We start from the raw sequence: 24,192 nt of genomic DNA, 5'->3' as shown, positions 1-24,192 counted from the left end.
TATTAAAGGCTTACTATATGGCAGTAACTGTGTGAGGAGTATTATGTATCTAATCTCAAATTCTCAAACGTGTAAAGCAAATATTATCAACGTTGTTTAAAATAAGGGAATTGAAGCTTAAAGAGTTGAGTGCGCATCTCAAAGTCACACTGCTGTGAAAACGTAGGGCCAGGACATGCAGGTGAGCTTCCCTGCCTCCTCATCCCGAGATTTCATTCCATACAACCTGAGCTAATGGGCCAGTGAAATGCCATATGAGAAAGAACTTGCATAGTACCTAACACAATAAACACTTCATTTTGAAACTTGCTTATGATGTCTGATATTTGAAAGGGATCATCTAGTGGCCATTAACCTTCCAGTTCATGAAGCTTGTCTAATTTCTATCCCTACTGTGTTTAGGACATCAGAAACCTGTGCGTCATTGACCTCAGCCTTCCCTGAGTTACTGTCTAATACTAAAAGTCCCTAATCTTGAATCAAGGCTCCATACGAGAATTGTTATACTTGAGCATCATGTTCTTGCTTTCCCAAGATCCATGAAGATACCATCCTCTCTGTTCCACTGGGTCCACTAAGCAAGGACTCAGGTGATATTTCATTTCAAATTCAATTCAGGGCAGAGGAAAGCTGGGCATTGTATTTATTCATTAATTTATATGACTTGTCTTATATCAAAATAAAAACCATGCAACCCACATTTCTATTTTTGCCTCAAGTTATAGGCAAATCAAATATTCAATCTCTTATGTATCAACTTTTTCTACTTTTAATAGACAGCAAAAGATAGAATACAAAGTTTAATTAGTTCAAACATGCATAAAATGCATCATATGAACTCTTTCAGGTCAATATTCTTTTCTTTTAACACCTAGCTGCTTCTATTCAAGTATTTGACTATTCCCTACTGGGTATAGTGTAGTTTCCAGGGGAAAAAACAGAGTAAATTGCCATATTTGATTTCAGTAGCTAGGTAATGTAACAGCTACCCGAAGACTGTTCACTCGCCCAGACACAGAACAGGCTGTGACGTTCTCATTATTATCATATACTCTGTGTAAGTCTGTGAACATTCGAGACTCTCTTCTCTCTGGCAGTTCTCTCCATCTTCTCCCACAAATGGTGCCTGAGGATATGTTTGGAGGCTCCTGCAGGGGAGATCAACTACTCATATATTGTGTGCAGAAGAAAAGTCCCCAGCCTCTGGGAAGAACATCCCCTTTGACAAAGTCACAGATGCAGAAAGGAGATGCAAGGAGCAATGAGAGAGAAAACAGACACTCACTTAGCCAGACAAGCCAAATTAAGCTTGGAGTTTGAGTGAGAGAGTTGTGGAAGTTGGATACACTACACTGTTATTGTCATTACTTCACTCGATTACTATCTTTATAGGCTAGGACCAAAGTATAAGAACCTTCTCTTTGAATGTTGCTTAGAGAGTGAAGCTTGAATATATTTATCTAAACAGGCAGAAACAGAAAAGTAGGAGAAATGAAAATCCTCAGGGCACTCACAGCAATTGGCCTCATCAGACTTATCCACACAGTCATGGTCACCGTCACACACCCACTCTATTGCAATGCAGCGCCCATCTCCACAGCGATGCTCCTCAGTGGGATTGCAATCTGGAAAAAACAAAACTCATGAGGATGTAGAGAACCAGCATGACCAACACTTAGAATCGTACGGCTCATGCTTCCAGCTGAAGAGAGTGTATTCCAATTATTCCAATACCTTCAGTAACTTTGCTATGATGGGTCTGGCATAATTAGAATGTCACCTCCCAACCAAGCATGTGGCCCACTGGCCACCATCACTATGAGGTAAGACCTATCTGCTTTTCAGATGAGTAACAACTGTCAGCTTTCTCAGGACCCATTGCTTGTTCTTGCTGTTGTTTTTTGTTTTGTTTAGTCATTTTCTTTCCTTATGAAAAATTTTTGATTTTTACACTGGTTCAACTAAACAGAACTGTGTGATTTGGGTTTGACAATGTAGCTGATTTGATGTATTTATGGCAATTCTATCATGTTTCTAAGAACTGTAACTTACCTCTCTATGGGAAATTGGGAAGGCAAGTATCTCCTCCTGTCATCTTTTCTGAGGCTGGGCTTAGGTTTTTCTATTGAACTTTTTAAATACATAATTCATATTTTAAATAACTGTATATTTTAAAGAAATGCAAAATATTTACATTTTTTTCATGATTCTTTTTAGCCTGGATTTAATCTCTGTCCCAAACTATACTTTCCTGGGGAAAAAAGTGATGTTTCTTCTCATAGATGGCAGAATCTATAGGATTTTTTGCCATGAGACATTCAATAACCTTAATATAAACAACCTTTTAAAACATGTGTATGGATTCATGAATACCAGATTTAATAATTAGGAACTATTATGAGTTTCTATTAACAGTGCCACTGTCATTGACAGACTCATGGAGGGACCATGGATCTTAAAGAGTATATTGGAGCAACGTAGTGAAGTATATGGAAGATGAAGTACAGAGAAAAGAAGAAAAGACGCAATAGGTGAGATGCCTGGGCAAAACGCAGAAGAGTCACCACGTGCTCAGCCTGCTAAAGATGGGCAGCTGGGCAGAGACGGTCTAAGGGAGCGTCATAATTATTACCATTAGGCAAGGACAAAGTCACCCCAAGAGCACAAACTGCATGATATCCTACTGTCTTCAGAGTAATTATGTTGCATGGCAAGACCATTCTTTTTCACACACTGACTATATGCTGGTCGTCTCCACTGACATATCCAACTTCCAAGCCACACTGTGCATTCCCCCACCCCTACCTCCCGTTTTTCCTCTCTTTTCTCCAGTTATGGTAAAAAGAGGGTTGGATTAGATGATCTCTAAGGCCTCTTCCAAGCATAAATTCTATGATGTATACAACTACAACTGCCTCTCATTCTTTGTCCTAAGACTGATCAGTACCAGAAGATAATCCATATCTATCTAGTGACTCATAAGATGCTTTGTACATATACACATTTTCCACTATTTTTATGGATGCAGTGAGGGGCAGCTAGACAGGCACTTCTGGAAACTGCCTAGTTTCCCAGCATGGGGCCATTTCTGACACTCACCACTCTGAGGTGTTCCTCTGATCATACTTTGATCCTTCCCCACCACCCTTTTTGATATTCTCTAATGCTGAATATTATTTCACATCATTTGCCCAGTGTCCCTCCCCATCTCAGCTTGCAAAGTTCTATGTCACTCAATAATATACGACCTAAAAATTCTAAAGTTAATCAAAAAGTTAAATAAGCAAAAGGAGTTTTGCTGGTTTTAATTCATGAGATGGCATCAGAATTGAACACAACTCTTTAAAAGACAGGTTCATTCTTTTTTTTTTTTCGACATATAATTGACATACAGCATTGTGTAAATTTATGCCAAGTGAGGTAAGTCAGAAAGAGAAAGACAAATACTGTGTGCTATCATTTATATGTGGAATCTTAAAAAGCTGAATTTGTAAAAACAGAGAGTAGAATGGTGGTTACCAAGGGCTGGGGGTGGGGAATTGGGAAGGTGTTGTTTACAGGTACAAACTTGCAACTAGTAAGTAGGTTCACTCTTTAAAAGATAAGATCAGCTTTTGTACATAAAACAAATGTGCCGTCTTAATCCTAGGTGTTCCCACAGGAGGAGACCTCCCTATGGAGCTTGGCAACAAAATAAAGGAGGGGTTTTGGTTACATATAATAAGGGGGTGAGCACAGACAATATATCTGTCTGCAAAGTTTTGCTCGACAGCTCAAAATCTAAACATGAGCCACGGGGTGTAACCAGAGAAGAAATAGAACAATTTCAAGGAGAAAAAATGTTAACAAACTTAACCCACCTTTCCACTCCACTTCTTTAGCATTTCCGTAAGACTTTATGCAAGAAATGTTACATTTACATGTAAGACATGACTGAAACTAATAACTGAAAAAACCTCCTCTTTCTAAAAATTAAGAAACCAACCATTTTGTAATTTAACCTGCTAATCACCATTAACAAACAATGAGCTACAAGCTCTTCGTTGTAAATTTCTGCAATTTTAAATGAAAACGTTTAGGGAAAGAATGCTACTTACCACAGTTTTGCTCATCACTCAGGTCCCCACAGTCATCATACCCATCACACACGAGGCTGTAATTAAGGCACTTGCCCGTGTGACAATGAAACAGATCCTTACTGCAATCTGCAAATGAGAGAAGCCACTGATGTGTCACAGAACAGAACAGGATGTTACAGTAGTACTTTATTTAGCAAAACAATATACTGGGAGGAAAACTATAGTGGTAACCTGGTCCACACCTGTTGTTTCACAGGTGAGGAGACAGTGGTGCAGAGACATCCAATGACTTGCTCAAGTTCACACAACAAGTTACTGCAGAACCAGGACTAGGACCTCTGGCTCCCAAGCCAGTGCTCTCATCACTTTCTGAGAGTCTTTATCTGAGTTCCACTCTGTCACCTGAAAACTCCTTTATAGTCAAATATGAGAAAAGACATTCTCAACTCACCATAGTTCCTAAAGAAGTTCGTGATCATACAGAATGAATGATTTTAATAGAGGGTGAGTAATTATTTCCTAGAAATGTTTCCAACTCACCATAGTTCCTAATGAAGTTCATGATCATACAGAATGAGTGATTTTAATACAGGGTGAGTAATTATTTCCCAGAAATGTTTCCTTTAAAAGGAAAGCCTAGTTTTGTCAATGGTAGGCATAAACATCATGGAGAGAGAAAGTCATTTCGATTAGAGAGTTGTTACTTTCACACAAATGTTATTGCTTAATTGTCTCATAACATGACCCTCAGATAAGCAATACTGTCCTAGATTGTGGTGGCAAGATAAGAATAAGTGATATGGAACCTCAGGAAGCTTATAGTTTAATGTTGGAATAAACAACATGCAAGGAAATTTCAATAAGAAGATAGGTCTTATACTCGGGTAAACTGGAACTCTTATCCTGGTTCTGCCATCTACTAACTGTGGGAATTTGAGTGTATTGGTTAAAATCTACGAGTCTGTGAACTGATTTATGAAATTAGGATAAGATTAATTACTTAACTGGGTTTTGGAGAAGAGATTAATAAAATAAGGTGTGTTAGATGCCAAGATAACTCAGTGGGGAAAGAATACTCTTCAACAAATTGTGTTGGGACAATTGGATTTCAAATGTGCAAAATTGAACTCTGACCATTACTTCAAATCATACACAAAAACTATCTCAAAATGGATCGTAGACTTTAATATAAGAGCTAAAATTATGAAGCTTCTAGAAGAAAACATAGGAAAAAAAACCTGTGACCTTGGGAGGCAAACAGTTCTTGGATATAACAACAAAAGCACAATAAAAGAAAAAAATTAATAAATGGGTTTCATTACAGTTAATATTTGTGCTTCAAAAGACGCTGTTAAGACGGGTTGGCCCAGTGGCACAGGGGTTAAGTTCGGGTGCTCCACTTCAGTGGCCTGGGCTTCGCTGGTTCAGATCCCGGGTGCAGACCTGAGCACCGTTTCTCAAGCCATGCTGTGGCAGGCATCCCACATATAAAGTAGAGGAAGATGGGCATGGATGTTAGCTCAGGGCCAGTTTTCCTCAGCAAAAAGAGGAGGATTGGTGGCAGATGTTAGCTCAGGGCTAATCTTCCTCAAAAAAAGATACTGTTAAGAAAATGAAAAGACAAGCCACAGACTGGAAAAAATATTTGCAAATCATGTATCTGAGAAAGGACTTACATCCAGAGTATATACACATCTAGAATCTCACAGTCAACAACAAAGCAAACAAACCAATTACAAATAGGCAAAAGACTTGCCTAGAAAGTCTTTAAGAAAGACATACAAATGGCTACCAAGCACATGAAAAGGTGCTCAATACAATTAGTCATTAAGGAAATGCAAATTAAAATCACAATAAGATGCTGTTATATATCCCTAAAATGACTATAATAAAAAAGACAGAGAATACCAAGTATTGGCAAGGATTTCAAGAAACTGAAACTCTCATACATAGTTGGTGGGGATGTAAAATAACCCCACTTTGGAAAGCAGTTTGGCGGCTTCTTATAAAGTTATTTATAACCTTATCCTACGATTCGTGAATTCCACTCTTAGAAATCTACCCAAGAGAAATGAAACATATATCCACACAAAGGCTTGTATGTGAGGGTTAATAGCAGCTTTATTCATAACAGCCAAAGACTAGAAACAATCCAAACGCTCAAGTACTGGTGAATGGATAAACAAAATGTCCCATAGCCGTACAATGGAATACTATTCAGCAATTAAAAGCATCCGACTATGCAGGGATGGTTCAAGATCCGCAATCTATCAATGTGATACACCACATTAACAAAATGAAGAATAAAAATCACATGATCATCTCAATAGATGCAGAGAAAGCATTTGACAAGATACAGCATCCATTTATGATAAAAACTCTAAATAAAATGGGTATAGAAGGAAAATACCTCAACATAATAAAGACCATATATGACAAACCCACAGCAAATATCATTCTCAATGGAGAAAAACTGAAAGCTAGCCCTCTAAGAACAGGAACCAGACAAGGATGCCCACTGTCACCACTCTTATTTAACATAGTATTGGAAGTCCTAGCCAGAGCAATCAGGCAAGAAAAAGAAATAAAAGGGATCCACATTGGAAAAGAAGTGAAACTGTCACTCTTTGCAGATGACATGATTTTATATCTAGAAAACCCTCAAGAGTCCACTAAAAAACTTTTAGAAATAATAAAGGAATACAGTCAAGTTGCAGGATACAAAATCAATGTACAAAAATCGGTTGCGTTTCTATACACTAACAACGAAGTAGCAGAAAGAGAAATTAAGAATACAATCCCATTTACAATTGCAGCAAAAAGAATAAAATACCTAGGAATAAACTTAACAAAAGAGGTGAAAGATCTGTACACTGAAAACTATAAAACATTGTTGAAAGAAATCGAAGACACAAAGAAACGGAAAGATATTCTGTGCTCTTGGACTGGAAGAATTAACATTGTTAAAATGTCCATACTTCCTAAAGCAATCTATAGATTCAACGCAATCCCCATCAAAGTTCCAATGACACTTTTTACAGAAACAGAACAAAGAATCCTAAAATTTATATGGAACAACAAAAGACCCTGAATAGCCAAAGGATTCCTGAGAAAAAAGAACAAAGCTGGAGGTATCACACTCCCTGATTTCAAAATATACTACAAAGCCATAGTAACCAAAACAGCATGGTACTGGCACAAAAACAGACACACAGATCAATGGAACAAAATTGAGAGCCCAGAAGTAAACCCACACGTTTATGGACAGCTAATATTCGACAAGGGAGCCAAGAGCATACGATGGAGAAAGGAGAGTCTCTTCACTAAATGGTGTTGGGAAAACTGGACAGCCACATGCAAAAGAATGAAAGTAGACCATTCCCTTCCACCATGCACAAAAATCAACTCAAAATGGATTAAAGACTTAAACGTAAGACCCGAAACCATGAGACTTCTAGAAGAAAACATAGGCAGTACGCTCTATGACATTGGTCTGAGCAGCATATTTTCAAGTCCCATGTCTGACCGGGCAAGGGAAACAAAAGAAAAAATGAACAAATGGGACTACATCAAACTAAAAAGCTTCTGCACAGCAAAGGAAACCATCAACAAAACGAAAAGACAACCTAACTATTGGGAGAAAATATTTGCAAACCACATATCAGATAAGGGATTAATATCCAAAATATACAAAGAACTCATACAGCTCAACAACAAAAAAACCAACAATCCAATTAGAAAATGGGCAAAAGATCTGAACAGAGATTTCTCCAAAGAAGATATACAGATGGCCAACAGGCATAAGAAAAGATGCTCAACATCATTAGCTATCAGGGAAATGCAAATCAAAACTACAATGAGGTATCACCTCACTCCAGTCAGAATGTCTATAATTAACAAGACAGGAAATAACAAATGTTGGAGAGGGTGTGGAGAGAAGGGAACCTTTGTTCACTGCTGGTGGCAGTGCAAACTGGTGTAGCCACTATGGAAAGCAGTATGGAGTATCCTCAGAAAATTAAGGATAGATCTACCATATGATCCAGCTATTCCACTGCTGGGTATTTATCCAAAGAACTTGAAAACACAAAGGCACAAAGATACTGGCATCCCTATGTTCATTGCGGCATTATACACAGTAGCCAAGACATGGAAGCAACACATGGGAATTCGTGCCCATCAAGGGACGAATGGATAAAGAAGATGTGGTATTTATACACGATGGACTACTACTCAGCCATAAGAAATGACGAAATCCGGCCATTTGTGACAACATGGATGGAGCTTGAGGGTATTATGCTGAGTGAAATAAGTCAGAGGGAGAAAGTCAAATACCATATGATCTCACTCATAAGTAGAAGATAAAAACGACAAAAAAAAAAAAAACCACATCGCATTGGAGATTGGACTGGTGGTTACCACTGGGGAAGGGAAGAGGGGGGAGGGCAAAAGAGGTGATTAGGCTCACAAGTGAGGGGATGCACTATAATTGGTGTTCGGATGGTGAACATGATGTAATGTATACAGAATTCAAAATATGATGTACATCCGAAAAAAATAAAAATTTAAAAAAAATAAATAAAAGCATCCAACTATCGACACGTGTGACAGCATAGGTGAATCTTAAAAACATTATGCTAAGTGAAAAAAAACAGATAAAAAGACAACCTATTGTGTGACCCACTTATGAAATTTCTGGAAAAAGCAAACTTACAGAGACAGAAATCTGAGCAGTGGTTATCTGTGGCCGAAGAGGTAGGAGTGGGGACTGACTGCAAATAGATGGGAGGGAAATTTGGGGGGAAATGAACAAGTTCTAGAGGTGGATTATGGTGACAGTTGCACAACCCTATAAATTTACTAAAAACCAATGGGTTAATTTTATGGTATGTAAATTATACCTCAATAAAGCTGCAAAGATGTTCAAAATTAATATATGTAAGGAACCCTGCATTTAATAGAAACTAGATTTCTTAAAAGTGTTATCTTTTCCCTTATTTAAGGTGAATTAAGTTTAAAAACAGATTCTTAAGGCTGGAGAGCGAGATGGAAGATGGGCAGAATTTCAGTAGAGTGGATAGGATGAAAACTTTAGCATGTTTCAAGTACAGGGAATAGCAAGAACAAAGAAAAGAGGTGCAAAATGGGGGCACGTTCAAGAATCAGTCTAGTTAGCTGACGAAGACCAGGAATGTAATGGTCAACGGTCCAGTTTCCTGAATTTCAGCTGTTTGTTTCTCCTCAAGCAGAAGTCTGCATCTCATACCACGGGTGATGGGTACCTCTTTAACATAAACATCCCAGACTCCATGAGAATTCATTATCAAAAGTCTTGGACATTGATTAAACTGTTAGCCACAGCAAAATATTATCCTTGTTATTTACATGAATCATAAATTTCTATTTCAAAAAGCGTTCTTCTAAAAAGAAGTTACTTAAGTACTTTTAGAATCACATCATTTTAGAAATGGAATGGGCCTGAGATCATCTGCTCAGTGCCTTCATTAAGAGGGTATGTATGTATAAACACAGACACACACATGTGTGTACACATCTGCTCACACTTATACACATACAGAACTTTGTAAGTACTTTTTATTTTTTTATTTCCCCTAGGCTGACTAATTTCCAAACAAGGAGAACTATCATAGGGGAAAAAATTTAAGAACTAAAAAGAGGTCTCAGTTTTCACCTTGACAGTACTATTTCCTCCCATTCAGCAGAGGGAGCTAACTCCCCACCCTGCGCCCCACCACTGACAGGGAGTACCACATGCTTGCTGAGTCAAGCAAAGGTATGACTTTGATTCTCCTGCCCACTGAGCAGAGTTGGGGAATTTGTACATCAAGATGCACACATTTCTTTGGGAAGTTTTAAAAGGTCTTTTTGATTTTTGTTTTGTTTTAATCTAAATTACTCCTGTGGGAAGTGTTGAGCCAGTATGCTAGAATCAGTAATAACCAGGGTCCTTAACTTGACCCATCAGTGCAAAAGTACTTACATTCCCCAAAGAAGTGGGCAGGATAGAGGTGACATATTTTAAACCATATGAGTTAATTTTTTTTTTAAGCAATACACTTCACTTGTGTGTGTGTGTGAGGAAGATTGGCCCTGAGCTAACATTTGTTGCCAATCTTCCTCTTTTTGCTTGAGGAAGATTGTCACTGAGCTAACATCTGTGTCAGTCTTCCTGTATTTTATGTGGGACGCCACCATAGTATGCCCTGATGAGCAGTGCTAGATCCACACCCAGGATCCGAATCTGCACACCCCAGGCTGCCAAAGCAGAGCATGCAAACTTAATCACTATGTACCAGGCCAGTCCCTACACTTCACTTTTTTTGATGGTAGGACTGGGGAGTCAAACACGCTTTTCAGAGTCTGATTAACCTGAGAACACACCAAAAATTTCCAAAGACCCTCTTTGTGAGGCCCATTCTGGGATCTCTGATAATTCATCGTAAAACACCTCATTGGAGATATTTTTCAAATTAATGCTGTGATTTATTAAATTACTTCACAAATGGAGATGACTTAAGCATTTTAGAACACTCATTATTCACACAGGTGCTGATTCAACTTTCCACTGTTATGACTGACTTCTTTAGAAGCCATTTTCAGAGGTCAGATACAAAATTAGCTGCCTTTGGAAAACAACTTGTTACTTCCCTAAGGTCTGTGTGATTGGTAAACACCCAAAACCTTAACCAGAGGCACTGCACAGCCAGAGATATATAGCAAATAGCAAAGATCACAGTGCCTCCTTTTATTGGAATAAATGTTTATTTGAACTGAAAAGAGATGTTGCACAATTTGGGGCCAACAAATCAAAATCCTCAAAAGCTGCTTGCTGCGATTATCTTGCTTAATACAAGCATAATTTTGCATAACCTAAGGTAGATGTTTTTCTAAATACAGATCTTTTTTTCTTAATGAGCGCTGGATACAAAATGTTACTTTTGAAGTTCTTGCATGTTAATATTTATTTCATTTGGCATCTTACACTATTAAGTTTTGTCCCTCAAAGTTATCATTAAATTAAAGGAGAAAACTAAGGAACAGAAACCTTTTCATCAAGAGCTTCATTCAATTTGCTCAGTCTCTGTGAGTCTCTAAACATAATTGTGTTGCCTCAACTCAAGATTCAAGTGTGGATGCTCAATTTCCACCCATAAACACCCTCATTTTGAGATGACTAGAGAGGTTAAATGGTTTTCCCACAGTTTCCCAGCTCATTAATAGCAGAGCTGTGAGTGAAGCCAGCTTTCTTGACCCCCTGGGTTCTTTTGACTATTGACTTATTAGCTCTAAAGAAGGATTTCTCAACTGCGGTACTATTGACAGTTTAGACTGGGTGATCCTTTATTGTCGGGGGCCATCCTTTGCATTGTAGGATGTTGAGCAGCATCCCTGGTTTCAACTCACTAAATGTCAGTAGCACCCCCTCCGACCTCCCCAGTTGTGACAATCAAATACGTCTCCATACAGTGCAAAACGTCCCCTAGGGGGCGAAATTGCCCCTAGTTGGGAGCCCCCGTTCTACAGTATCCAAACACCACCGCAGTCCAAGGCCCAGCTTTAATCTCATCTTTCCCATGGGCTCTCTCCACACCAATGTGGCAGCTAATAGCCCTGCTCTCTTCTCTCCTCACAGGACCTCCCCTCCCTACATTTTTGTTTACACCAATCTTCTTTGGCTTTGTGACATTTCTTCTCTTATATTGTTCTAAAACACCATACTTAATGATCTCTATGTTTATATGTTGGGTCCCTGATTAGACTAAAAGCCTCATGAAGAAGGAAACTGTCTTAACATTTTTTATATTTACTAGGTACCTAGAACATGCTTCACACAGAGCAGAAATTCAAGAATATTCAATAGTTTGATTCATTCACTATAATCAGATTGCCACTAAACAAGAAAATTTTCCAGACATCTGAAGCTTCTTCCGTCAGTGTAGAATGACATATTTTTATTTTTATTATTTTGATGGAAATCTTTCCAGTATTTATTTGCCTCTCTGTCTTAGTAAACAGAGTATGGAAAATACAGTCATTTTTAATGACACAGAAACATCAATTTTTATTTTGTGCTGTTTGGGTTGCTTCCTTTGTAAACTAGCTTCACGTGGTGCTGCTTTTAAATTTTTGTGTCTATTTTAGCGTTTCTCTCTCTTCTACAACGGATCACCTGACCTTTATCAGCTGTCCTCATGACTTCCAGTGGTCAGCTCTGCATCCTGGAGGTGAGAGGTGCTGGGAGGTGGGGGGAGTAGGCATGGTAGGCGGGTAGGGGGTAGGGGGTGTGTGAGGAACAACAGTAACAACCACCACAATCACATCATAAATCCTAACACTCTGTAAGAGTTATTGTATTGTAGACACTGGTCTGCGTGGCTCTACATCCAATGATTCATTCTGCATAACAATTCCAGCAATAGTTACTATTATTGCTTCTATTGCACTGACAAGGAAAGTGAGGCACAGAGAGATTGCATACCTTTCCCAAGTTCACAGACGCAGGAAATGGCAAAGAAGAGAGGGGCACCCAGGCAGCCTGTCTCAAGAACTTATATTATTAACCACTCCCCTGTGTTCCACTCAGTATAATTAGTTAACCACAGTCCTCAAAAATAAGTCAACCAATTTTACCAAAAATTCAGAGCAAATGATTTCCAGAAGTATTTGACGGTGGTTTTAGGTGGCATAAAGTGTATGAACTTTGTGGCAGTTACTGTGCTTGGGGCTTTCTTGACTTATTTGCTAAGCACCTGCTATGTACCAGGCACTGTTCTAGAACTTCTTTTAGAATCAAAAGATTATAGACTGTTAGCACCAAAGGAGATACCAGACACCTTCTGATCCAGTGGTTTCACATCTGGCTACACATTAGAATCACCTGGGTGGCTTTGCTAAGGTGCTGTGTCTGGGCCCAGCGTCCTGAACAACTGAACTTGAATCCCTGCAGCTGGGGCCTCCCGGAGATGCTAACGTGCAGCCAGACTTGATGACAGAGAAACTGAGGATTAGGGGAGCAGCCTGCCGAAAGTCACAGAGCCAGAAGTTTTCAAAAGAAAACTTTTCCTAATTTTTAAAAATCTTTTCACTTCACCATTAAAAGTGTTCCAGGTGGTTGGAAATCTGTTCATTCCGCAAATACTTAGGAAGGGGCTGATAAACACAACAACATTAGTTAAAGTCAGCCGTCCCAGATCCTTGAGTGACTTGGTAATAGTCAATTGCCTCCCAAAGCGTAATGCAGGGTCCAAAACAGTTAAACGTTTTCCTGTCACGAGTGATCAGAATGTAATCATTCACCAAATCTGAACTTTTATGGATAAGGGTAAGTCAAAGGCAGCAGAGTTTAGGGAAAATAGCAGTAGATTTGGAACACTGAAGAGCGGGTTCAAATCTAGCACTTGGAAGAACTGGCAAATTTATTCATGGCCCCAAGTCTCAGCTCTACACCTGCATAAAAGGGGCTAATACCTACTTTGCTGATAATCAGATCATGTAGCTACGTGCTTCCAGCACAGTTGATTAGGGAGCTCACAAATAATAAATCCCTTCCCTTCCTCCCTTTGAAGAGGACTAAAAAATAAATGAACAAGTCAATAAACTATACAACAGCCTAATTAGACCCGTGTCTTATAAAAGCAGATAAGAGGGGCTGGCCCTGTGGCCTAGTGGTTAAGTTCCCGTGCTCCGCTTCGGCGGCCCAGGGTTTCGACAATTCAGATCCTGGGTGAGGACATGGCACCATTCGTCAGGCCATGTTGAGGCAGCATCCCACATGCCACAACTAGAAGGACCCACAACTAAAATATACAACCACGTACTGGGGGGACTTGGGGAGAAAAAGCAAAAAGAAAAAAAGAAGCAGTTAAAAGACCATTAGCAAGAGACCATTTTTGCCTCTCATCCACGGAAGCATGATCTTTTCTGGCAGTCCTCCTCCTCGTGTACCTGCCAGAACCTTAGGAGCCCAGCACTTCCTTCCGCTCCTCCCTGGGAAAGCCCAATGAGGCAAAACCTTCTGCTCCCCTTAGGAGTATCTGTGGGCTGCATTCATGCTCTGATTGCATCCACGCCCTAATTCAGGCTTACACTATTACTTCGCTGCTGGGTGGTGACAACAGGAGGGTGGCACCTTCTATAAACATGCATGCTGAAATGCCACAAGCTTTAACTGAATGTTAAAGCTCGGAGGTGGATGTTGTCCTTGGAATGTTAGAAACAACTGCATGCAAAGCTTTCAATACCTAACTGAGCATTTTCGTAGAAGTATTCCGAGGGAAAGTATTTTCTCAACTGACCAAACCAGATTGTTTTTGAGGTGTGTTCACAAGGAGAGCTCATATCTTCCTTAATAAACTCTTTGGCTCCCAGGACATTGCTGAATACCTCACAGAATAGTAATACCTTCTTTGCTCACTCACTGACTAGGAGAATTTACTCCTTCAAATTCAATTTCAACAAATGCAGCAGAAAGCACTTACTATTTAAAATGCAATTCTCAGTGCAACTGTGGAACAGAAATGATAAAGCCAGAATGATAAATCGGCCCACCACTAGGGATAGAGGCACATGGGGAATATGAAGCATGCCATAACGTGGGCCATAATTGGTAGATAAACAACAGATTCCACCACAATTCCTATAAATTGGATATAATTTTATTGAATCACTTTAAATTCCCTACTGTGGTTGCTTTGCACAATATTTTCTCCTAAGTCCACAGCAATGCTCCCTAATGTAAATATACGTCCTATAAAAATTCTTTTTGAGTAGAATCATGTTCCATAGGTTTTTCTGAAGAGAGAATTCCAAATTATAAAAACAAATGTATTAGTAAAAACATTTCTGAAAATATTCATGGTGTAACTAAAGTTCCACAGGATGCTAGATATGTAAAAAAATAAACTCATGAATGAATAAAGACAGAAAGACAGACGAAAGGAAGGAAGGAAGGAAGGAAGGGAGGAAGGAAGGAAGAAAGGAAAAAAGAAAGAAAGAAAAAGAAAGAGAAAGGAAGAAAGAAAGAAAAAGAAGGAAAGAAAGAAAGAGAGAGAGAAAGAAAGGTGGGGGGTATATATAAACAAATAATTTTGAGGAAAGGCCAAGTTAAGCAAAATTAATGTCTCTTTTTACACTGCAAGATTTCTCAGAAGCTTTAATGCATGAATGTGTGTTGTAACTCTCTAAGAAGTAGATCTGATAGAGAGTATTTCTCAAACTTTTTTTTCTCAAGCATTTTTCAAGACTCAGGTACTAGACGCCAGTTTGGGAAACATTGACCTGAAATATTATCATAATATACTGCCTTTCAAAAGTTATGACAAATAAGCATCCTGACCTTCAGATGGAAGAAGAGTGGGTCCACCTGGCAAACAGACCAGAGGAAGCTCTCAACTGAGGTCAGCAATCGTGAGCTCTTATAAAGCATTGGCAACTCCTGCATGATGTAAAACAGTTTCTCCCATAGTAACTACTGCTGGTCATATAACCACGCAACAGCAATTAGAACACAATTGGATATAGTTCTGTTTTGGATGCAGATCCTGCAATGTATTCTTGAGGCTAATTTTTCTTTTTTATCTATTGCGTAAGTGCAAAGCAACTTGAAATCTGAATATATATTTGTTATAGACTGAATGTTTGTGCCCTCCCAAAATTCGTATGTTGAAGCTCTAACCCCCAACATTGAACTGGATTTGGAGACAGAGCCTGTGAGGAGGTGAAAGAGGTTAAATGAGGTCACAAGAGTGGAGCCCTAACCCAAGAGGGCTGGGATCCTGCCCTCCTTCCCCCTCCCACTCCCCCTCCCCCCTCCTCCCTCTCCGTCTGTCTGTCTCTCTCCCTCCAAAGAGGTCAAGTGAGCACACAGGGAGGTGGCAGCTGCTTACAAGCCAGGAAGAGAACTCTCACCAGAAAGTGAACCCTGTTGGACCTTGATCTTGAACTTTCCAGCCTTCAGAACCATGAGAAAATAAATTTCTGCCTCTTACATCATGCAGTCTGTGGTATTTTGGATGGCAGCCCAAGCAGGCTAATATAGTATTGGACAAACCATCGACCCATTCAGTCAAAATGGCTAATCAAATCAGTGGCAAATACATTGAGGATGTTTAAGGCTGAATCTATGGGTCCATGAATTTAAAACAGTTCATGCCGTCGACTATCTCCAGATTTAGAGGAAGCATAGGCAAACAGGAGGCTTTGCATCTGCTGTGTTACGACCGTGAAGAATCATGAGGGTGAAAAGTTTTCTGATTAAAAATGTCCTTTTTTTAAAAAGTTGACCTTTCTACTCATAAGCTTTCAAAACAAAAACAAAAATCCTCATCCAAACAAAATAAACGAAAAGCCTTCTCCCAACTTTCAGACACCTTATGCCAAACCTCTCCAATCCCTGATCTGTTCCAAGGCAGCATCTAGCTGTTGAGTTCCTAATGAAATCACGCCTTTGAAAGGTGTGCAAACAATGCTCTCACACGGGGGAAGATGAACACAATTGCTCACTTAGAAAGGCCAACTGAAAGTAATCTGCGCAAATGCCGGCCGGTTGTCAGGATTTGACGGCAGAACAGCTTTGGTTTCCAGGCCCTGAATAGATCCCTGTGCGCCCAGACAACCCCCAAACAGCCCGGCACGTACTGCAATGAGCCTCATCACTCCAGTCGCCGCAGTCGTTGTAGCCGTTACACTGCAGTTTCCTGGGGACGCAGATTCCACTGGCACACAGAAAGCTGTCGCTTTCTCCGCAGAGCACTAAAAAAAGGGCAGAAACAATGTCAGAAGGGTTTTTTTGTCTTAAAATTAGGAGAGCCAGATAGCAAACAGAAAAACACCTTCCCATGCTATTCAACAGACTCATTTCCAAATTCCCTCAGTTTCACTGTCACCAATTTTCCTTTGATCCTCTAGGCCATTAACTGTGAAAGAATAATACAAAGAGTGTTCGCTTGAGAAAAGCAAAGAAAATCCACCCGTGGGCTTGCAGAGTGAGACGCCCCCTGTTCAGAGCACAGGAGAATAGTCTCATCACTTGCACGATGTATGTGAGGAAAATACCAAATGTGAGCATTTTTCTTAATAACTGAAAAGTATTTCAGAGTGAAGTGTTATTAACTGAACAAACGTTAAAAAAAAAAAACAACTCTCCTTCTACAACCACTCAATGTTGCACAGAGAAAGTTACAATAAAAAGAATAAATTGATGTGTGCTTGAAACAGGCATGGAGACCCTATGTCCTGTATTTGAAATGTATTTTACTTGTTTAATAAAAATGCCAGCTAAAAATGCCAGAGTCAATTTTGGCATAAGAAATGTGAAATAACATTGGCTAATAATATTTTCATTCTTGTCTTTTCCTTAACACAGTTACATTTTGGTATTTTTTGCTTTTAGTAGATGGGGCTCTTTTTCTTCTCAAAATTCAACAAATATTCAATTGTTTCACAACTACAATAGACCATAAAAGTAAGATAAAAAGCTAGAAAGATTGCTTTTCAGGGAAACCATTAATGAAAGGACAAATCAGCTCAGGGACCAGCCCCTTGGCATAGTGGTTAAGTTCAGCGCTCTCCACTTTGGTGGCCTGAGTTCTCGGGTTTGGATCTCCAGCGAGGACCTACACCACTCAGCAGCCATGCTGAGGCAGCAACCAGGAGATAAAGTGGAGAAAGATTGGCACAGATTTTAGCTCAGGGCTAATCTTCCTCAAGCAAAAAAAGAGGAAGATTGGCAACAGATGGTAGCTCAGGGCTATTCTTCTTCAGGAAAAAAAAGAGAAGGATAAATCAGTTCAACAAAATGGGTGTTAAAATACACTTAAATATTTGGTAATGTGCATCGACTGCCTTTTAAATGTGTAAAACCTTTGACCCAGCAATCTTATTTCTTCTTTCATAAAAGGAAATTATTATAAATAAGTGTAACTTTTTATTTTTAGGGATATTCATACCATCATGGTTGATAATAAGGAAACTGTGAAATAACAGATATGCACTACTAGGGGACTAGTTAAATACATTTGGGTACCTCCATGCTAAGGAATACCGTTACAGCCATTGAAAAATATACTGTAGAAAATACTTGATGTCCTGGGAAAAAGTTCAAGATAATTTAAGTGGAAAAACACCATTTGGTTCTAAAAAAGCACAATGTAATTTGGCCTGGAAAGAAGCATATCAAAAGTTACAATGATTATCCCTGGGATTAGGATTAAAAGTCATTTTTAGTTACTTCATTGTATTTAGCGATGTTCTTATAATGATCATGTATTATTTTTTTTTTAATCAGGAAAAAACTAACTTTTCTCATGAGTTCCCAATTCAGAACAACAGTAGATAAATACAACCTTTGAAGACATCTCTGTCTCTCTTTGTCTCCCTCTCCCCACAAAAGCTGTTGTGATCAGTTGTGTGGTCAGCTGCCTGTACACTGTCATAGTGCTGTATGTCACTAAAGCACATACTCCTTGACGAGACGAACCCTGTTGACTAACTAAAGGGAACCAGCAAATATGGCACGTTTTAACTCAGAGATTGAAATTCAGAAAAGTGCAGCCCATGCCTGGCCCCAGCAGAGTGGCTGGCACTGAGGAGGTTTGCAATCAATATTTGACGGGAAAGAGTCACATCCGTCTCAATGGAGCAAAATATATGGCCAGAAAGCAAAGAAAAAAATGCAATGAATGAATTATTTTCCAATGCTATCAAGGAAATCAGAGTTTTGATTTGCTGAACATGAAGTACTAGTTGAACTGGTAAGTTTCTTATGCTACCACATCATGTGCAGTCTTCACAGACAAAAGTCTGGTTTTCCATTTTGTTTGTTGCCAACAGCAAAGCCTGGGGTACTAAGATTTCAGTATCAATATAAATGACATCTATGGACTTCAACTGTCAAGATATGAACCATGTTTATGTTTTGTATAGCCTTAGAGGATTTGGCACAGGACTGCAGTCCTATAGCCACAGAGATAGGCTCCTAAAGGCTACACAGGAAACCAGATATAAAATGAAAATCCCAAACACTAAGATTTTACCAGCCAGTCTGTACAATGTCTTCTCTCCAGGGTTAAGAGGAAATTTCAAGGAATGGGTGTTTATCCTATTGTGAGATTGTTCCTGCACTATACTGGAGAGTGCAGGAATTCCATCTGTCTGCATTTCGGCAGCTGCAATGCCTCCGAAGAATTATTGCATTCCCCACCTTATGGCTCTGGTGATTCCTCAGGAGATGTAGCTGAAAGCTCAACAGTAAATAGCTCCCAATATCTCGTTTTCGTCTTTAAGACCCTATATATTTTACTCCAGTAAAGCCATTCTTGTGTATGGTTATGTCAAATCTGGATCAAATTTAAAACATGGCATTGCTTGCATTGTTTTGATTATCGATATCTCATGTCTTGGCTGATTCAGCAGAAACTGACTTCTTTTGTGTGGTTCCTCAGCGGGAGATGTGGCTGCCCTTGATTTTAGGACACTATAAATTTGTGTCTTTATTCTTTTTTTAAGAAGTTCACAGTTTCATTAATCAACATTATTTTTGTAAAATTAGAATAACTTTTTGTATATTCTCTGCTTGATTTCTCCTTAAACTATATCCAGAATGTCCATTTTTATTTGTGTAAAACTGTTCAACTAGCAAAGTACTTCAAACAAATCTTATCTGGACTTTCCAGGCAGCCCATAAAGTAGACAGGTGGGCATTCCAGCACAACGTCCTTGGGGGAGCTGATAGTTTACAAATAGAGGAACTGGAGAATTGTGTGCTCAAGACAGCAATTGCTCAAAGCCGTGTAGCTGGGAAGAGGTGAAAACCACCCCAGAATCATGAGGACAGGGCTGCAGTGTCCATCTGCCACACCACATCCAACCTCTGTTTCTGATACAGAGGTAGTTGTGTAGTCAGTTCAAGGGCACCAGGTTCAAGTACAAGTTCAAACTTGCCATATTTTTTTTCTCTAAACAAAAGATCAATGTCTGTCCTTCAGGGGAACTGGACTGGATGAGATGACATTCCATGTCAGCTCTGAGTTTTTCGGAGAACCCCCTGAGAGAGCTCTTAACAAGTTTCTGAAGAGATTTTTTCCAACCATAAATTTCACTGTCTTATGCCAATCATCTTCCAACAGCCTTTAGACCTAATCCTTAAGATGACAAGGGAGATCCCCTGAGGTGAAGTCATGCTATACAATCTTGACACCATATCCAGTAAAATCATCTATAATTCTTACAGGTATATTTTGGACTTTAAACTAATGGCAGATTGATCAATGGAAGATTCATTTGTTAAATGAACAAATACTTACTGAGTATCTACTACATGCTAGGCATTATTCTAGCACCTGGGGATACAGCAAAGAAGAAAATAAAAATAATTCCCCATCTTCATGTAGCATATATTCTACTGATCAGCATCTAATAAAGATATTTTACCAACTATAGATGGTTTACCAGCAAAGTTGACTTCCATTTACACATGTGACAATTAATTAATATTAAGGCAACGATAAGGGTATACAAGGGTATATTGCCTAAGACACTAGATTACATGACCAAATGGTGGGGACAATTATGAATAACCTGGATTTCAGAACTACATGGATTCTAAAGAGTATATACTCATGAAGATGATCAGCTCTTTTCAGAATTCTTGTCCCTGATAACAGACTGCTGAAATGACATCCACAGCCTGAGATGACCTTTAGATTTTCTGCAACTGTTTCCAGGCCTCTCAGTTCTCTCTGCCTGTGTATTATGGGCAGCATTTATATTGGTAAATGCTCTCACTACTCGTCACTAACTTTTAGAGTCTTTTTCAGAAATTACTCGCCAATCTCTGACTGTATAGTTTCCTCATGCACCCTGCCTTTGAGCCCTTGTTTAAAGCCTGAAGCTCAGGTTCAACTCTACCTCTGAGGAGAAAGCTGACCGGGCATATTGGGTCATCACCTGAGCCTGAACTAAGAGCCTGTCAGTCCTTCATTCCACATGCTGCTCGAAATTAAGTTAGTATAAACCGCTGTTGCTTTACCTTTCACAACGTTGTTTGACTAGATGAAAAAGAATGAGTGCAATCTTTTAGCAGCTCATACAAGAATTCCTCTTGGGGAGAGCATTGCATATCTTGGCATAATAGGTTGATAAAAAAGATTGAGGTGAGGGCCAGCCCTGGTGGCCTAGTGGTTAAGTTCGGTGCACTCCACTTCAGTAACCCAGGTTCAGTTCCCAGGCATGGACCTACGCCACTTGTCTGTCAGTGGCCACGTGGTGGTGGCAGATCACATACAAAAAGAGGAAGATTGGCAACAGATGTTAGCTCAGGGCAACTCTTTCCCAGCAAAAAAACAAAAAAGACTGAGGTGAAACATAAGAGATGATAGAGGAGAGAGAAAATCCAAGGGTATGCTCAAGTGTCCAACTTGGTCCTTACCCAGCCTTCTAGGTCATACTAACTGGAAGGTCCTTCCTTGTGTTGAACATTAAGATGTTTGGGGTAGGCAAGTATGGGTATCAGAAAGCTCTGTGTATGAAAGGAGTGAGGATGCCCATGGGGAAAGAGAGGAGCCAGTGCAGCTGGGCACTGTCTTGGGAGAAAGGTAAGTAAAAAGAGTTGGTTGAGTCTCCTTGAGGCACACCATAAAGAGAAGACTCTCTGAAGACAGAAATATCTAGTTGGATGTTTCAAGTTGTTTTCTGAGGAATGGGAGGCGTAATCATTTCCTCTATCTGCCACATGGAATTGGCAAAGCTTATGATGCTCTCTAATTTTTTCACTCATTTATTTAGCCAATTTGGCACTCTCCCAGGAGCTTGCAATATATCATTGAATACAGAGTAGATCCTGCATTGTGGAGATATATTCTAGAGCAAAAAATAATACCAATAAATAAGACAATTGTTACATATTACATCAGAAGGTAATAAGTGCTATGAAAATAAAAAGAGTACAACAGATTAAGAGAGCTAGCAGATGTGGGCTTGGGGTAGGACAGGTGCCAAAATCAATTAGGGAGCTGGGGCAGGCCTCACTGAAAGCTGACATTTGAGCGACAATTTGAAAGAGGTGAGGGAGTTAACCAAATCTTGGGGGAAGATTTCAGCAGAAGGAAGTGCCAGTGCAAAGGCCCTCAGGCCAGAGCATGCCTGGCAGGTGTCAGAAACAGCAAGGAGACCTGTGTGGCTACAGTAGAGAGAGTGAGGGAGAGAACAGCAAGAGATAAGGCAGAGCAGAAGGAAGGGCCCAAGCATGGAGGGCTTTATCAGGACTTTGTAACTTAGATAAAAAAACAAAGAGTCATTGCAAGATTTGAGTAAAGAGTGGCAAGATCATTTTCAAGGATCTCTGCCTGTTGTGTTGAAAATACTCCAGAAGAGCAAAGAAAACTGTAGGGAAACATTTAGGAGGTTATTGAAGTAATCCAGAAAGAGATGTTGCCGGCTCCGAGCAGGTAGCAGTGGAGGTTCTGAGACATTCTGGGATGCCGGATGTATTTTGAAGTAGAGCTAGTAGGGTTTCCTGGTCCATTAGACGGAAGTTGTGAGGGAAGATAAGAGCCAATGGTGACTTCAAGTTTTCAGCCAGACAGAAGACTGGAACTGCTATCCACTGAGATGGGCAAGGCTACTGGAGGAGCAAGATGGTGGGGAAATAATATAAATGTGTGAGTCATCAGAAAATCGATTTAAAGTCAGTGTGCCTGGATGAGATCACCAAGGGAATGGTTAGTGAAGAGTGAGAATTAGTGAGATGGTGAAGAGACGATGAATGAGGTCTGAGCTGTTAAACCCCATATTTGATAGCTATAAGGAAGAGGAGAACCCTGCAAAGAGACTGAGAAGGATTGGCCAGTGTGGTAGGAGGAAAACCAGCAGTGAGCGTGGTATCCTGGAAGCCAAGCGTATCAAAGAGGAAGAAATGATCAACCACGCCAAATGCTGCTGATGGGTAAGACGAAACTGAGAATTACAATCAGATTTGGCAATATGGAGCTCAGTGGGGACCCTGATAAGAGCAGTTTCAGTGGAGTGGTGAGGACAAAAATCTGGCTGGAGTACATTTAAGAGAGACGGAGGGAGAAAAAGTAGCTCAAAGAGAAAGGATAATTCTTTGTTTGCTGAAGAGAACAAATAAATGCAGTAGTACATTACAAGGGAAGTGGGATAAAAAAATAAGCATTTTTAATGCTTTTGTGTGAGTACAGTACATTCTATGTGGAGAGCATAGTGTGGTACTAAGTTCTGCCTACAAGTTGGTTAGGGTCAAAGTAACAACGGCCACTCTTGAGCTCAGGGATGGAGGATCATTGACATCGGGAATGTATTTACAATCTAAAAATGAAGCCAGCCTTTTATCTGTCTGTCTCACTAACCCCATGACTAAAATGTGGCTCCCTCCGAAGAAATGTCCATCTTCCAGGTGAGAAATCCTTCTTATTGTCTTCTGCATCTTCTTCAACATCTACTAGACATCTGTTCAACATGGCGCACCATGCTACTCACTTCTAATGGCACTGATGCTCAAGACCATTAGAACTGCAGCCTGCACAACACAAAAACAAAAAGCAAAACCCTGTTTCTTTATAACTCACATCATTTATATTAGTAGAAGATAGTCATTTGTTTGCTTATTGTCTCTCTCCCCCTCCTAGAATGTCAGCTCCTTGAGAGAAGGCTCTTTATCAGTTTTCCTCACTGCTGTGTCCTGAGTCTAGAATAGAATTAAATATTTGATGAATGACTAAATGAAGACTGAGAATATAAGGTGCCCAGCAGGAGTACATGATCATTCCTATTTCTTGGTCCTACATGTTTAAAGGCAATAAATATCTTACAATTTTATCCCTTTAATTGCTAGGGGAATAAACTGCTGATGAAATATTAAAATCCTTCTGTGTTACAGTGGGATACCCCCTCAAACCTGCAGGCAAGTCTGGCTTCTGAGCAGCATTTGCTCATGTGTCAGGACAATGACTATAAAAGATCCTTCTATATAAAATCATCTTCCCCACTGGCCTGTGATGACGTGTCTAGCATTCTCCCAACACTTACACCCACACTACCCACTCCTTAGGTTAAAATGGTGGTTTTCAGAAGAACT

The 24,192-nt window shown here is 39.7% G+C and overlaps 1 protein-coding gene across 10 annotated transcripts in view; it reads right to left on the bottom strand.

Moving 5' to 3' along the window:
• The window catches only part of CORIN (corin, serine peptidase), a 212,213-nt gene that overhangs the window by 65,625 nt on the left and 122,396 nt on the right, over positions 1-24,192 (bottom strand). For all 10 annotated transcript variants that reach the window (XM_070505945.1, XM_044765920.2, XM_070505943.1 and 7 more), the window contains exons 6-8: positions 16,737-16,850; positions 4,098-4,205; positions 1,515-1,625 (exon numbers count right to left, since the gene is read on the bottom strand). In XM_070505945.1, the coding sequence (XP_070362046.1) occupies positions 1,515-1,625; positions 4,098-4,205; positions 16,737-16,850 (333 nt within the window). The remainder of the gene's footprint in view (positions 1-1,514; positions 1,626-4,097; positions 4,206-16,736; positions 16,851-24,192) is intronic.

Source organism: Equus asinus, chromosome 3 (assembly GCF_041296235.1).
Source record: "Equus asinus isolate D_3611 breed Donkey chromosome 3, EquAss-T2T_v2, whole genome shotgun sequence".
NCBI classification, from domain to species: Eukaryota; Metazoa; Chordata; class Mammalia; order Perissodactyla; family Equidae; genus Equus; species Equus asinus.
Note: the sequence above shows the minus strand (reverse complement) of the source record. Positions and strands in the feature narration are given on the sequence as shown.